This window comes from Limanda limanda, chromosome 1 (assembly GCF_963576545.1).
Source record: "Limanda limanda chromosome 1, fLimLim1.1, whole genome shotgun sequence".
Lineage (NCBI taxonomy): Eukaryota > Metazoa > Chordata > Actinopteri > Pleuronectiformes > Pleuronectidae > Limanda > Limanda limanda.
Window position 1 is genome coordinate 31,087,595 of NC_083636.1, and position 13,432 is coordinate 31,101,026.

Consider the following 13,432-nt stretch of genomic DNA (forward strand, 5'->3'; position numbering starts at 1 on the left):
TGGTTATTTTGTGTGCATTCTTCTTTGATTAACACAAAGCAGAAAGTTTACTTCATATTTGCTCATGTGACTGGGTATGAATACAGGAATATACTGTATGTCAATGTACCTGTTCACTTATATGTTACATTAATGTAAACTGATGCACTGATGCTGGAGAGGTTCCTTTTTTTCTTTTTTTGTGAACCGACTGCTGCTTCATATTAAGGGACCATTAGCTCTCTGCAGGATGATGCATTATCTCAGTATAATGCAAGTGACAGCACTGCTGATGGGCTTCTTCTTTTATTTACATTAGCATCTGCTTCTCTACCTTTTCGCACTCTGGGGTCATCACATGCTAATCTGTCCTGTAATTACTGGCTTGATTTCCTTTAAGCTCCTCTGCACCCTCCACTACACTTACTGTTTCTCCATGTGTCTAAATTCCCTCTTTCTCCTCTCTTCCTTTGTGCTCGCGCCGCACAGAGATCTGTCTGCTCACCAAGGGCAGACGAACGGCCAGCGTGAGGGCGGACACCTACTGTCGACTCTTCTCTCTCTCCGTCGACCACTTCAACGAGGTGCTAGAGGAGTACCCCATGATGCGACGCGCTTTCGAAACCGTGGCCATCGACCGACTGGACCGCATCGGTAAGCCCCGCCCTGATCTAGCTGTCCTGTCTGACTGGTCGAATCTCCTGCCTGTCATCGTGCCTTGTTGTCTTGTCTTTCTCAGTATTCGTCTGCCTTCTCTGTTCATAAAAAGCATTGTGTCTGCCATCTTGCGCTGCATGACCTGTATGCTGTTTGTTTTTTTTTCCCCGGTTTCCGTCAATTTTTTGGGGTTTCAATAACATGAAAGGGAAAAAATTATGTAACCAGTATTAATCCTTCTAAAGAACCAAAGTAGCGTTTTGTGGTTGGATTAACTGGGAGGCAGTGCATGCCGCTGTCCGGGAGGGAGTCAGGTCGCCCCCTCGTTGGCTTGGTGTCGACCCCCTCCCCCCCGCTGGATGCCAGCGAGTGGATGGAAGCTAACCTCACTTGCATGTGTGTCTGGTCCTCTTTCCACTCATCTGCACTCCTGGGTATGAGCAGCACCCCACCCCATATTAGAGATGTCAAAATTAACCAGACACAAAGCCCATGAAAAAAAAATGGGTGATGTCAGGGAGTTGTTCCCAAATCCACCGGGTCCAGCCCCGTCCGGGCAGGACCTGTAGTTTCATTCAGCTTTGCCCACGTCATCAATACTACTTCCTTCTCTTCACTGTCTACATTTATAGAAGAACTTGGCCGTGACAGATTAAGTGGTAAGACGCACAATAGATGTGTTACAGTTTAAAAAGGGGCACATGTATGTTTCACAAACAGGGCAATAATTGGTTGCACGATCTCTACTACGACTTTGATTGGAACTGACACTGATAAATAAAACACATAGAATATTATAAGATCACGAGTGTTGTACTAGAACATACGTCTTTGTCTTTGCTCATATTAGAAATATGTATCTTTTTAAAATTGTATTGCTCTCCTTTTAAAAACATTTGTATTGATAAATAACTCGACAAAATACTATTCTTTATGTTTCATGTATCAACTCTATTGGAATGATTTATATTCGCAAAAAATAATAATTTGCTCTTGAGGCTGCAGGTGGTGAAAACGTCTCATTTTGGCAACTCCGCTGTTGCACAGAAAGCTGCTTCCTCAGTTAAACCTATATAAATCTCAGTGTTAATTGTTAATAAATACAATATATTATATAAGCTAAATTAGAGATGATATATAGTTGATATCATTGGCTTTTATGTTAGCACTGCCTTTGCCTCTGGCTTTACGTAATAAAGCTGCCCTCTTGTCAGCGTTTATGCCCGTCGATAAAACTAAAGCACGTTTTGATTATCTAGTCGGTTATTGTCCCTCAATTACATTCACCTCAAAATAATATCACCTGTATAGAAAATTTAAGTTAAACTTGCATAGTGCCAGTGTGCCAATGTTGTCTCATATCAGTGGTTAAGCTTGCAGTCTGTATCCACTTCTCTATCTGTTCCCGTTGTTTTTCTTTGTCATGGCTTTGTGTTTGTGTATTATTTTTGCCTGATACGGGCACGTCGTCAGTATTGAGTTGCTTTGCGACCCAAGTGTTGACCCGACACTGAAACACTGTAGTCAGCGACAGGCAACAACAACAAGACCTCTCCAAGTCAATCAGAACCCAACAACAGATGTGTGTCACTGCTGAGACAACCTTTTCTCCTCAGAGATATGTTCGTATACAACTTTGATTTTGGAGGGAACATCCAGTTGTCTGGATCAGGGCTGGACGATAAGGCCAAATAATATTTCACGATAAAAAATTACATATCGTCGATATTGATTAAGATCAAGATTAATTACATTAAAGACTGATTTCATAAGGACGGACAATCACAAACACTTTGAAACATTTTACGAATCTGAAATAGATTTATTTTGTGTTTCACCTCTTCAATGTGATTGCCCAATGCAGTATATCTTTTCACATTGAACCTTTGTTGTATTGCTATTGATGAAATTGTATTGCGATAATTACTGATATTTCTTTATTGTCCAGCCCTATTCTGGATATATTTTTAATTTAATTCCATAGTAACCATATCTGATTAACGGTTAACAGCCAGTCAGTTTATTCCTCCCAGCAATATCTGCTCATGCTGTGAATATGGTAAGTGCTGGGCAGCTAAATCTGGTTGGTTCAGTCCAGGGAAAGATTGTGGTTACATTCAAATTTCACAACCCTAAAGCTGCCTTCACATGATAAGAAACCTGCTCTTCGTCACAGCTCGGTCGGGGGCGCAGACATTTGCGGAGGCGAAGGGCTGCACAGGTATAGGTAATAATACGTAATAAAGAAGCATATGAGGAGGCACAAAAACAGTTAAGCTAACCATCCTTGAATTGAGCTAGTTCTTAACTATATACCTGTTCATAAACCTGTGAGCTACAAAATACTCTTCCTACCAAGATAGTGGTATCCTTTTATTGTTGTGTTACAGTTAAGAAAACTGAAACACAAAAAATAGTCTCCTCTGCCTGTTGCTTCAGACTATATTTACTGTTATCTTATTGTTTTAGCGCTTCGAGGGGTCAGCTGCCACCGGGGTCGTCGCTTAAATTGTTTGAATTTCGCAGCACTCAGGGCTGGTGCGTTTGCCTCTCTCCCTACAGGAGAACAGTGGTAGAGTCCGCACAGAGCAGTTTTAATCCTGATCATGTGTGGGCGGCATAGTACAAGACAAAAAATTCTTCAATTCACCCACCAAATACTACACTTTATGAATGCCACACTGCATCTTGCATAAGAATTAAACAATAGGAAAATATCTGCATATGAACATATTTCACAGGGGACAAGGTTGCATTTTTTGACTACAAAAAATAAATAAAAACACACATCCTCTGTGTTTCCCCTGTAGTGAAGTGTGTTAATTTGTTTCCACTGTGCCCTTCTCAAACACACTGTATGCCCTTTGACCTCTACAGTCCCTAATCTACATTTGCCCTTTTTCTGAGAGCTGAGTGAAACTTTTCACCGCAGCTGAACGTTAGAAAAAACGAAAGCTGCCCACTCTGAGTGACACCTCTCAGAGTGACATACAGTAGATTGGATCGTTTCAGACTGACCATGAAGGGGGTTTTGTCTCATACGAGGGAAGATACTTTTGTCATGATCCGTGCTGGTTGTATCGTTTCTCTATATGAACTGCATTTGGTGACATGCTTGTCTTGCTCTAAAAAAAAAAGGAAAGAAAAAGTAACCATGCTTTGAAACCAATAACATGTTGCACATTTGACATTATCTTTTATCTATCTAAAAATCATTTGACCAGGAGTCCGTCTTGAGACGAGCACATCTCGTTTTCAAGAGTGTCCTGGCCGACGAGTAGGCATCAGGTAAACACTTTATTCCAATTCCAACGTTCGAACAGGGACAAATTGACCTTTAGAGGTTTGCTAAATGGACCCGGTCTCAGAGTCATCCTCCAAGAGTTTGACCTAAAGGTTACATCAACTGTTATTAATTCTTGCATAAGTGACACGCAAACCAAAGTCACCCACACTAGTCCTGCAGTTGTTTTTTTGGACACATTCAAAATGAGACAATCAAGGAAACAAAGAGACCTCATTCAGTGTCACATGTCATGTTTTATTTTGTGACCAATCCCTGCACCGAATAATCAGATAGATTATGAATACATACTCAGCTCTATTGGTGTGACATTTTTATGTAATCTTTGAATTCTTTGTTCAAAGTCGACTCACAGATGAACTCATGTCTGCAGATTAGTAAAAACCTTACTAATGCAACGCCACCTACAGTTTTTGTTACATGCAGAAATCCCATTTCATTTTTTTATTCATGTTTTCACCAATAGAAAAAAGAAAAAGATTTGTTTCTGATTGTCTGACTTATTAAATATGACTTACGTCTTTTCTGACAATCATTTCTGAAAAGACAATTATGACACTATTGGCACTAATGAGTCCATTTAATATTTTGATTTAAACTTGATGTAGACACAGAGCTGCAGTAATGTCATGTTGTCCACGTGTGGAGCGTAAAAGTTTATTTAATCCATTAAGAATCATTTTGTCACGCACATTTACACCAGTTATACCCTTTCAGTAATGGTGCAGTTAATAAGATCTGAAGAACTGAATCTCTTGTGAAGAGATGAATTAATCGCAACAATTTAATTCATTAAAGAATATATTGTAAGTCCGAATTTAAAATGTGTAATTGTTTGGTGAAGCCGTAAATGCATCTCTAAATGTTGTTTTTTTTTACAAAATACTTATATTACTAATATTATTTATGTGATGTTATTTATGTGTTGTGTTTTGATTGTTTATTTATTGGTTTGTTTGGTGCTTTTGTTGGCTTTCAAGCAGCTGCAGAGGAGTTTCTTTCAGATATGGGTTATTTACTCTATACATTTTTTAATCAAATTGATTGATTGGTGAAAACCATATATTGAACAAATCCCATTGGTTCTATAATGCGAGAAGAGACAATATTTTTTTTAATGGTGATCTAACCCATATCTGATCTGTTTATATTTCAATATTACATGTTTTATATATATAATAGAAACCTTTATGAACCCATGAGTGGTGTTTACATTTTGTTCATGTTTTTATTTGTTTCTTTGTATGTTTGTTTTCATTTTGTTGGTTTGTTTGTTTGTTGACTGACTGACTTTTTTTTTAGTTTATAGATGAATATAAAATGCATTTTGTGGACATGTTCAGAAATTACCACTGGTAGATTGGAATATTTTGAACATATACATAAATAGTATAAGACAGGTTTTGTAAGGTTTAAAGTGTTCCTTTCAGTGGACTCCTAGTGGCGTAGATTTGCAGTGTTCAAATAATTGTGGGTTAAGCTCAATACAGTGGGCAGGGCAGTATCTCATGTCCCTGGAATTGTGTGTGTATGTATTTCACAGGGTTCGCTGACATTCACTGTGATGTACTTTTAAGTACAACTTAAACTTTTCCTACATGGAAGTGGCTCGTGGTTAGTTCATAACATAGACTGTATATAAAGATGGACAACATGAGAGTTCCCCAAAGGTAAAGCCAAATGACTTTGATCGCCCCTTGGTGGCTGGTTACAGTATAGGTAAAACCCGGCCACCTCCATGTTAGTGGATGGGACTGAAATAAATGGTCTACGTGCACGTCAAATAAGTTGTCATTTTCGTTATAGAAGTTATCTTCACACTGATGTTTGTTCAAGTGTTAATTTTTACTATCAAGTTTGGTATGAATTAATCCTTTGATGTGATCTTGTATTGCCGGAACCGCAATTCTTCAGCTGCCCACCCTGATCATAACTGCACAGGTTCCAAATTATATTAAAAGCTTAAGATGGTGGAAACCATATCTGGGACATTTCAGCTCCATATTGTTCATCTTTATTTACAGTCAATGCTTCATACCATATAGTTTTGTTTGGGCAGAATAGGTTTATATCCTCTTTACGTCCAGCCCAACCCCCCCTCTACCTCATATCTACCTCCTTCAAAAGTGACAGCCCCTATATGCTCCATGCTAAATACAAAAAATGGGAAGCTATCATAGCTATTCTCATTGTTTTTACCGATGGAAAAACTACATCCATCAAGCTAAAACCAGCTACAGAAAATATCAGCTTTTAAGTAGAGATGCAAAGTGAAATATTCTGCATATACTATGCTGAAAATAACTCAAATTAATGTGTGTATATAGCTGTATACTGTAGCTCTTAAAGTCAGACAAATGTTTTACGTGCCTATTCATCTTTTGCACGCCCTTAACTGAATAACAAAAAGGATGAGATGAGGAGATTAACTGAATAACAAAAAGGATGAGATGAGATGAAAAGATTAGAGGAGAGAAATAAGAGGAGGCCAGAGGAAAACAAATCTAGGAGGGCAGCAGGAGGAGGAACACATGAGACAGATGGCACGCACCCTGGAATACGTCACGGGGGCCGGTAACCGTGCAATTTGTATGAGCTGTATCTTCTGCCTGATTCAGAAAATTGTATGTACGTGGTACAGGTCACCTCAGTGACAATTTTCCCTTTCACATTATGAATATTTGATACAGTGACTGATGCCAAATGGCCGGAAATCACAGAAATAACCCCTCATCTAACCACCTTGTTGATGAAACCATCAAATATTCACATCCTCACCAGGTTCTGCTTTGGCAAAAATAACAAACATGTGTTGTCCTTCCGATCTACAGGGTTTAACCTCGTCACCTTTAAACATGCAATGAGAGCAGCCTTGTAAGTTCACAGTAGCGCTATAGTCAAGTGCGTGGTGCTAGTTCTTTAGCTCCTGACTACCCGACCTTGTAGTGTCTGTTGCCGTCAAAGTGGACGTGAAACGAAGAACTTGATTCTGAGACGCCTACGGCAAAAATAAACAACATCCATCCACTTTCAGCTGCTCAGGCAGTAAAGGTCCTTTCTTATAGCTGAATGCACGGGTTGTTAGCAGCCTTGAGGAGGAGAGAGCCGTCCAGCAAGCGCTGCAGACTCAACTGGAAACTTGCCTGAGAAAATATTCTGTCCTCAAGGACGGAGCTTAGTGATTGAGTGACTGTGGCTAAAGCCTTCAGCGCACTGAAATCCCACTCCGTCTTCTTTAGCGACAAATAATGCTCCGCAGCCCTGTCGATATGCAAGGTCAAAAGTAATTACAAGAAAAACGCATCCTCTCAATAAATGTGGACACAGTCATTCGGCAGCAAACGCGCTAAAGGGAGCATTACTCTTTATAATCAGTATCACCTGATGTGGCAGCTCCCTCTCCAATAAGAAAACAGTCTCTCATGCTCCTAAACTCCCAGAGCTTTAAACGTGTTTGGTGTTGCACGACAGCATCTGTCACACCTTTAGAGTGGACAACTGTATATTAACTTTATTAAAGAAACAATTTATTTTTATTATACAATCGTGTAGATACTTTACTAAAATAGATGCAAACATAAACAATAACAATAACATTGCATTCTGTGGTAAGATGTATAAAGTTTATTGTTATGTATAAATATTTACCTATAAAATATCTACGGTAAGGTACAGTAGTGTGTATGTAGGAATAGATCTTTGTTGATGTCCTTTTCTTTTCTTTTTATTTAACCTTAGAAACTCTTAAAGGTTATCTGAGTGTCCTTGTGGTGTGTTTTAGTCGAGTTGTCATTGTGATTTAAATAGAATGTGACTTTAAATGTATTCTTCTGGCTAAGACCTTTTGTCTTCTCTTCTTAAAGAAACTGTCCAGTATCGTGTGTGGGTACAACTCATCAGTATTCTTCTGTGTCCCATTGTCCACATCAGCACCTTTTCACAGTCTACGCTATCACGTCACACTTTTAGTAATTTCTGTCTACTTGTGTGTCCTTCACTCCTCTGTATACTTCTCCATAGTCATTACCATACAATGTTCTCCACACTTTTTATTCAATACGACAAAACTTAGTGGACATGAAAAGATGCAGCTTGTAAGATTAGACCATTTGGTGGAATCAGGAACTAAAACTTCTGTTTGAAATTCTGTGCAAATGCAAACATGCCACAGTCTTACTACTGGAATATACAAGCTGCAATCTTTATGAATACTGTCCTCAATTCTGCCCTGTCCCTGTGGTTTGGTGTTACCAAAGTTTGCCATGGCTGTTTGTGTGCTTACTTTTCCCGACTGCACCCCAACAGGGAAGAAGAACTCATTGCTGCTGCAGAAGTTCCAGAAGGATCTGAACGCCGGCGTTTTCAACACGCAGGAGAACGAGATATTGAAGCAGATTATCCGTCAGGACAGGGAGATGGTGATGATGGTGGACCGCAAAATGTCGGTCGGCGGGATGAACTCAACACCAATGTCAGGAAACTCCATCATTAACTCACCAGCCCAGCCACCCTTCTCCAATGCCTTCGGCATCAATCAGCTCCAGCAGTCCTCAGTACCCCTGACCTTCAGTGCTTCAGCTATAGCCAATGCCTCCGCTGCCCGCATGCTGCCGGCTGCTGCCACTGCCGCAGCCCAGGGGATTTACCCCGCACCCAGTGTTTCCCATGGCAGCCTGAGTTCTTCCTCGACCAACCCACAGGGCCCGCTGCAGCAGCAGGGAGCGATCATGTCGCCCTGCTCCTTCACGGCTGCCATGTGCAGTCCGCCCGTGCAGACCCCTCTGGCAAGCCGGAGCTTCCAGTACGGTTCGCGCACAGGCTCCCAGTTGTCACTCCTCCAGCAGCCCCTCGCCCAACCATCTCTATCCACACAGCAGCAGCTCGCTCAGCAGCCCACTGTGTCAGCTGCAGCTGCAACCTCTGCAGCACAGCAGCAGCAGCCGTCGCCTCAGCATCAGCAGCAGGTCCCTTCACCTCAGCGGGGAGACATGCACAAGAGCACACAGGCTCTTCAGTCAGGCAGCTTGGGTCGAGATGTCCGACACTTATCGGCCTCCCAACCGTCACTGCCACATGACACATCTCTGGGGCCCAGGGTGCACCCAGCCTCAGGAGACTCGCTGGCCTCCATCGTGCCACCATCAGCAGCAGCGATCCAGGGAATGAATCTGCCGGGTGGCATCCGCACTACAGTGCCCCAGCGGGTCAACTTGTTCCGGCAGATGTCATCAGGAGCTCTGCCCCCGGTTCGCTCGGCCACGGCAGCGGCGGCGGCAGCAGTGGCAGCGGCAGCATCTTCATCCTCAACCCAGCACAGGGAATCCCCCGGATCGAGGAGAGATTCTGTCCTGAGCAGTACGGAGACTGAGCAAGACAAAATGCGTTTTGCATCAAATTTATGATCCCATTTTTGTTCCCCCTTTTCATTTTTTAAACTTAAACATGTTTGGATTCAATTTTAAAGATGGAGATACAGCAAAAGAGATGAAAATGAGGAACTCCAGCATTTTTGTTTCTCTCCGGTTTTATTCTAAAATAACCTCAAAGAAATCCTGTACATACAAGCCCTTGTATTATATTTTAGACACATTGTCTCCCTAAACTTAAGAATGTATATTATACAGACACATCTGTTTCTTTTACGCCATATTAATCATTTATATATATAAATATATATATATGCTGCTATACACATACATACATACATTTATATATGTATATATATTTATGTATGTATGTATGTATAGCTGTGTGGATGGATGATGTGTGCGAGTGTGTGTGTGTGTATGTGACTGTGTATAAAATCCAACTACAATATTTGGCAATGGCAATTTAAAAGCTGTAGTGTAAACATCAGTCTTCCTTTCTGAGAAATATAAAGAATTATATATGATGTAAGTTTTTTTTTGCTTTCTTTTTTAAAACTGGAATGCATTGTGGATTACGACAATGACTTTTCTTTTTCTTTTTCTTTTTTTTACCACTGAGGAAGAGGAAAATCATCTTCTCCCATTAAGAAGCTTTAGGCACCACTGTGGAATAATAAGTGCGAGCAACTCTGACGAATAATCTCAGAAAGCACATGTAAAAATAAATCTCACACGCCGATTTTCCTGAACCTCCATCCCAGAAACCAACGAATACTGTAACTAAGTGTTGTGTTGCTTTCAGCGATGAGAATCCAGTCTGCTGAGCTGCTATATCCCCACAGCGGCTCGCAAACAAACTCTTGACAGTGTTATGGGTCAAAAAGGGAATAGATAATAGAAATGCTGATTTCTGTATTTTTTTGTTTGGAATGTGGAGAAAGATATGGATGGATGCTATTGTTTTTCTATTTCTGATTTCAGATGGCTGAGATGTTATGTAACGTTGCTTAGAAATTCTGTGTATATTTATAATATTTATAAACTAAAGATTATCACCATTATGCAATAGACTGTGACATAAAGATTACCTATATGTGTGCTGTAAATAGTTTTGTAGAGCTAGTATTTACAGATACTGTGTGGTGCATTCTCTATCATAACAATGTCTTACTTCTATCAGGAACCTGGATCATCTAAATGCGACAAAAAGGTTAAGAGACAAAAAAACGTACGTTTCATAAGAGATAAACCAACCTTAATGCAATAGCTAGCACAACTTAATGCTAATGACATTTAATAACCCCCCTCTCTCTCTGTATACTACTCCTAGTTCTAGTATAGTTCGAGTGAACATATACCTACATTCACATCGTAGAGAAATCACGTCTTTTCTGTCGCCTCATTTCCCGAAAGCAGCTTTTTTGAGAAACCATAATTTTTGTTTTAAAAGTCAAACTGATTATTTTGTGAGATGCATTATGAAAGGACAGAAATGAGGCTCAGATATTTAACATTTTTAATTTAGATTTCAGTGACTGCTCATCTGCTTCTCGAGTATAACCGTACGCTCTCACATCACAATTGCTGTAGTGTAAGAGCCCGGCACATTTTCAACACACACGTTTTTTTTTTTGCTTAAAGACGTCAGCGATCCAGTTTCTCAAGGGTGTAGAGGGGTTCGAATTTTCACTGAGGTCTTTCTGGGCCTCTGCAAGTCGGGGAAGGGGGGGGAAACGCTGGTTTGCATTAAGGTTTCTCTCTCATGTAAATCCATTACGTGGGCTTAGCCACTCTCAACTGACCCAGACTGACGCTGAGATGGGGGAAGCAAGGTCAAGCCAGAATACTGTGACTCACTCTATTAAACAAAAAAAAAAAAAAGGATTTCAAATATTTTAATCTTATAATAGCTAAAGTATTTGATGACTGTGCAGCCATTACGGCTCACAGGTCATTTTTCCTGCACACACTGTTGATTGTACATCGTGCTCAAGCCCCTCCCTGTCTGTGTTCTGTCATTTCACTACTTCTACGTAGAGTCATGGTTTTCAAGGCACCATCAGTTCGGAGTGACTAAGCCCTCTGCGATGACGTTTTTGGAAGAAGACCACAAGTCTCTGCTCCGGATTATGTCGATAGTGTACCGATACAGCCGATCCACCAGTTGTCATGAAAGCATGCACTGTCACAAATACTTAAAAGAAAAAAAGATACTATCTCAAAAATGTTGACGTTAAATGTTAATGTTAGATTACGTTTCGTTCACTGTCCGTCTGCCTAGACTCTGTGTGTGTGTGTGTGTGTGTGTGAACAGAAGCATTGACTCTTCACATGGACATTCTTAAGTATTCGTGCCTAAACTATAGCCATGTTCCATCCTTTGTTAAGCGTGCAAGCTCGTTGCTTGCGGGGGGGGGGGGGGGGATGGAGGGGGGCACTTCCTGCACACGACCGCCTGTTCATTCTTACTATACTCTACGTGTTCTATGTCTCAGTGTTTTTAGACGGGGAAGGAACAAGCGATGATGATGGCCAAATGTCTCCGTTTATTCAATTGGTACCTTTTTAACTTACAATGTGAACTTCTATCTAGAGCCAGGTTTCTTTTCTTCCTCAAGTTCTCAGTCGAGCTATTTAGGATATTTAATGAGGTCGTGTACAGTTTAAAAGTAAAAAAAGAAAAAAAAAGTGCAATCTTTTGACTTCGCAGTCGGGTCACACTCAAAATTTGAAGAACCTTTGTACGTTTCTTTGTCGCGAGTCGCTGATGTTTGGGATGAATTTTGATGCGTGGAAGGAAAACTGGCCAAAGCAAAACATTCTGAGTCATTGTCTTTGTTATTTAAATTGCACTTTCTGATAATTTAAAGAAGGAAAAACAAAAGAAAAGGTAGGGGTTATTTCAGCAAGAGTTAGGGATGTTGAATGAGTCCGAAAAGGGAGCAATATCCCCGAGAGTTTGCGCTGCCCGGATCATGTACGAGGTTCTGAATGAGTAGGTCGGAGGTGGGGGTAGGGAGGGGGTTGTTCTATTTACAACAGAGAGCGCTTAATCGTGAATATGCCATAGTGAATAGGAACTAGTGCACAGTCAAGATGGATAGCAGCACTGTTGGTTTGTGCTGTTTTTGATACTTGCCTTTGGAGGGAGAGCTTCCCAGCGATGTGCTTTTTTTCACTATACCAATCACAAACTAACATACTGGAATGGGCATTAATGGTGATGTACACAAAACTAATGAGCTTACATATTAGCAGTATAGAGACTCTCAACAAACCAGCACATATATTTGTATATTTCTTTTTTTTTCTGTTTTGTTTTGTTGGTTTGAGGATTAAAAAAAAGAATAATAAAGAGATGCAAAAAGAAGTGAGTATAATGCCCAGAGAGGACAAACCAAATGCTCGTTTGGTTTCCGACGACCACAGGTTTCATATGTTTACTGATGATGTGCATAGCGGCGCGAGGGGGGGGGGGAGCCGCAGCAGCAAGCCCCCCCACCCTCCTCGGCGCCGCTCACACTTTCATTGTTCAGCTCATGCTCATGTAATCCAAGGTTTAGAGACAACGAACTATTAGTTGGTTATTTGATACAGACGAAAGAAAGGTAAATGTAGACTTTCTTACAACAATATGCAGACAAACAGTGTTTGTCAAAAAATCTTTTTGATTTTTTTTTGTTTATTTTGTTTGTAAATAATAAACCTTTAAAACATAGAAAATAAACGACAAATTGTCATTTAAAAGCAAGTGTGTGTCATTCTGTTGTCAGGCAGTGTGCGTTTTGTTTGGAAGTAAATGCAGAAGTGAAATCAAAGATGAGGCAGTGACGGAGAGGAGTCAGATGAGTGTCGTTTTGAGGTGAGGAATCTGTCTGTGTGTGGTCACCTGGGACTTCCATTCATTACCAATCCACTTATCAGTCATCTGAGGCTGTTTTCAGACATGAACTCTGGATGATCTCCAGAATTGGGTCCCAACTTTCTCAGGAGGTTCCTCTTCACAATGCAGCAGGGATCATGTGTTTTTCCTTTACACCAAAAGCTCTCTTGACATCTTCGTCTGTCTTCTACGCCTGTGTCACCATTTTTTAGAGCTATTTATATTCTTTTGGTTGTTCTT

The 13,432-nt window shown here is 40.6% G+C and overlaps 1 protein-coding gene across 1 annotated transcript in view; it reads left to right on the forward strand.

Annotated features, from left to right (window-relative positions):
* Positions 1-9,342, forward strand: part of LOC133008282 (potassium/sodium hyperpolarization-activated cyclic nucleotide-gated channel 1) — a 67,618-nt gene extending 58,276 nt beyond the window's left edge. Inside the window, exons 7-8 of the mRNA XM_061075791.1 lie at positions 469-633; positions 8,246-9,342. Coding sequence (XP_060931774.1) covers positions 469-633; positions 8,246-9,342 — 1,262 coding nt within the window. The remainder of the gene's footprint in view (positions 1-468; positions 634-8,245) is intronic.
* Positions 9,343-13,432: the final 4,090 nt, after the last annotated feature.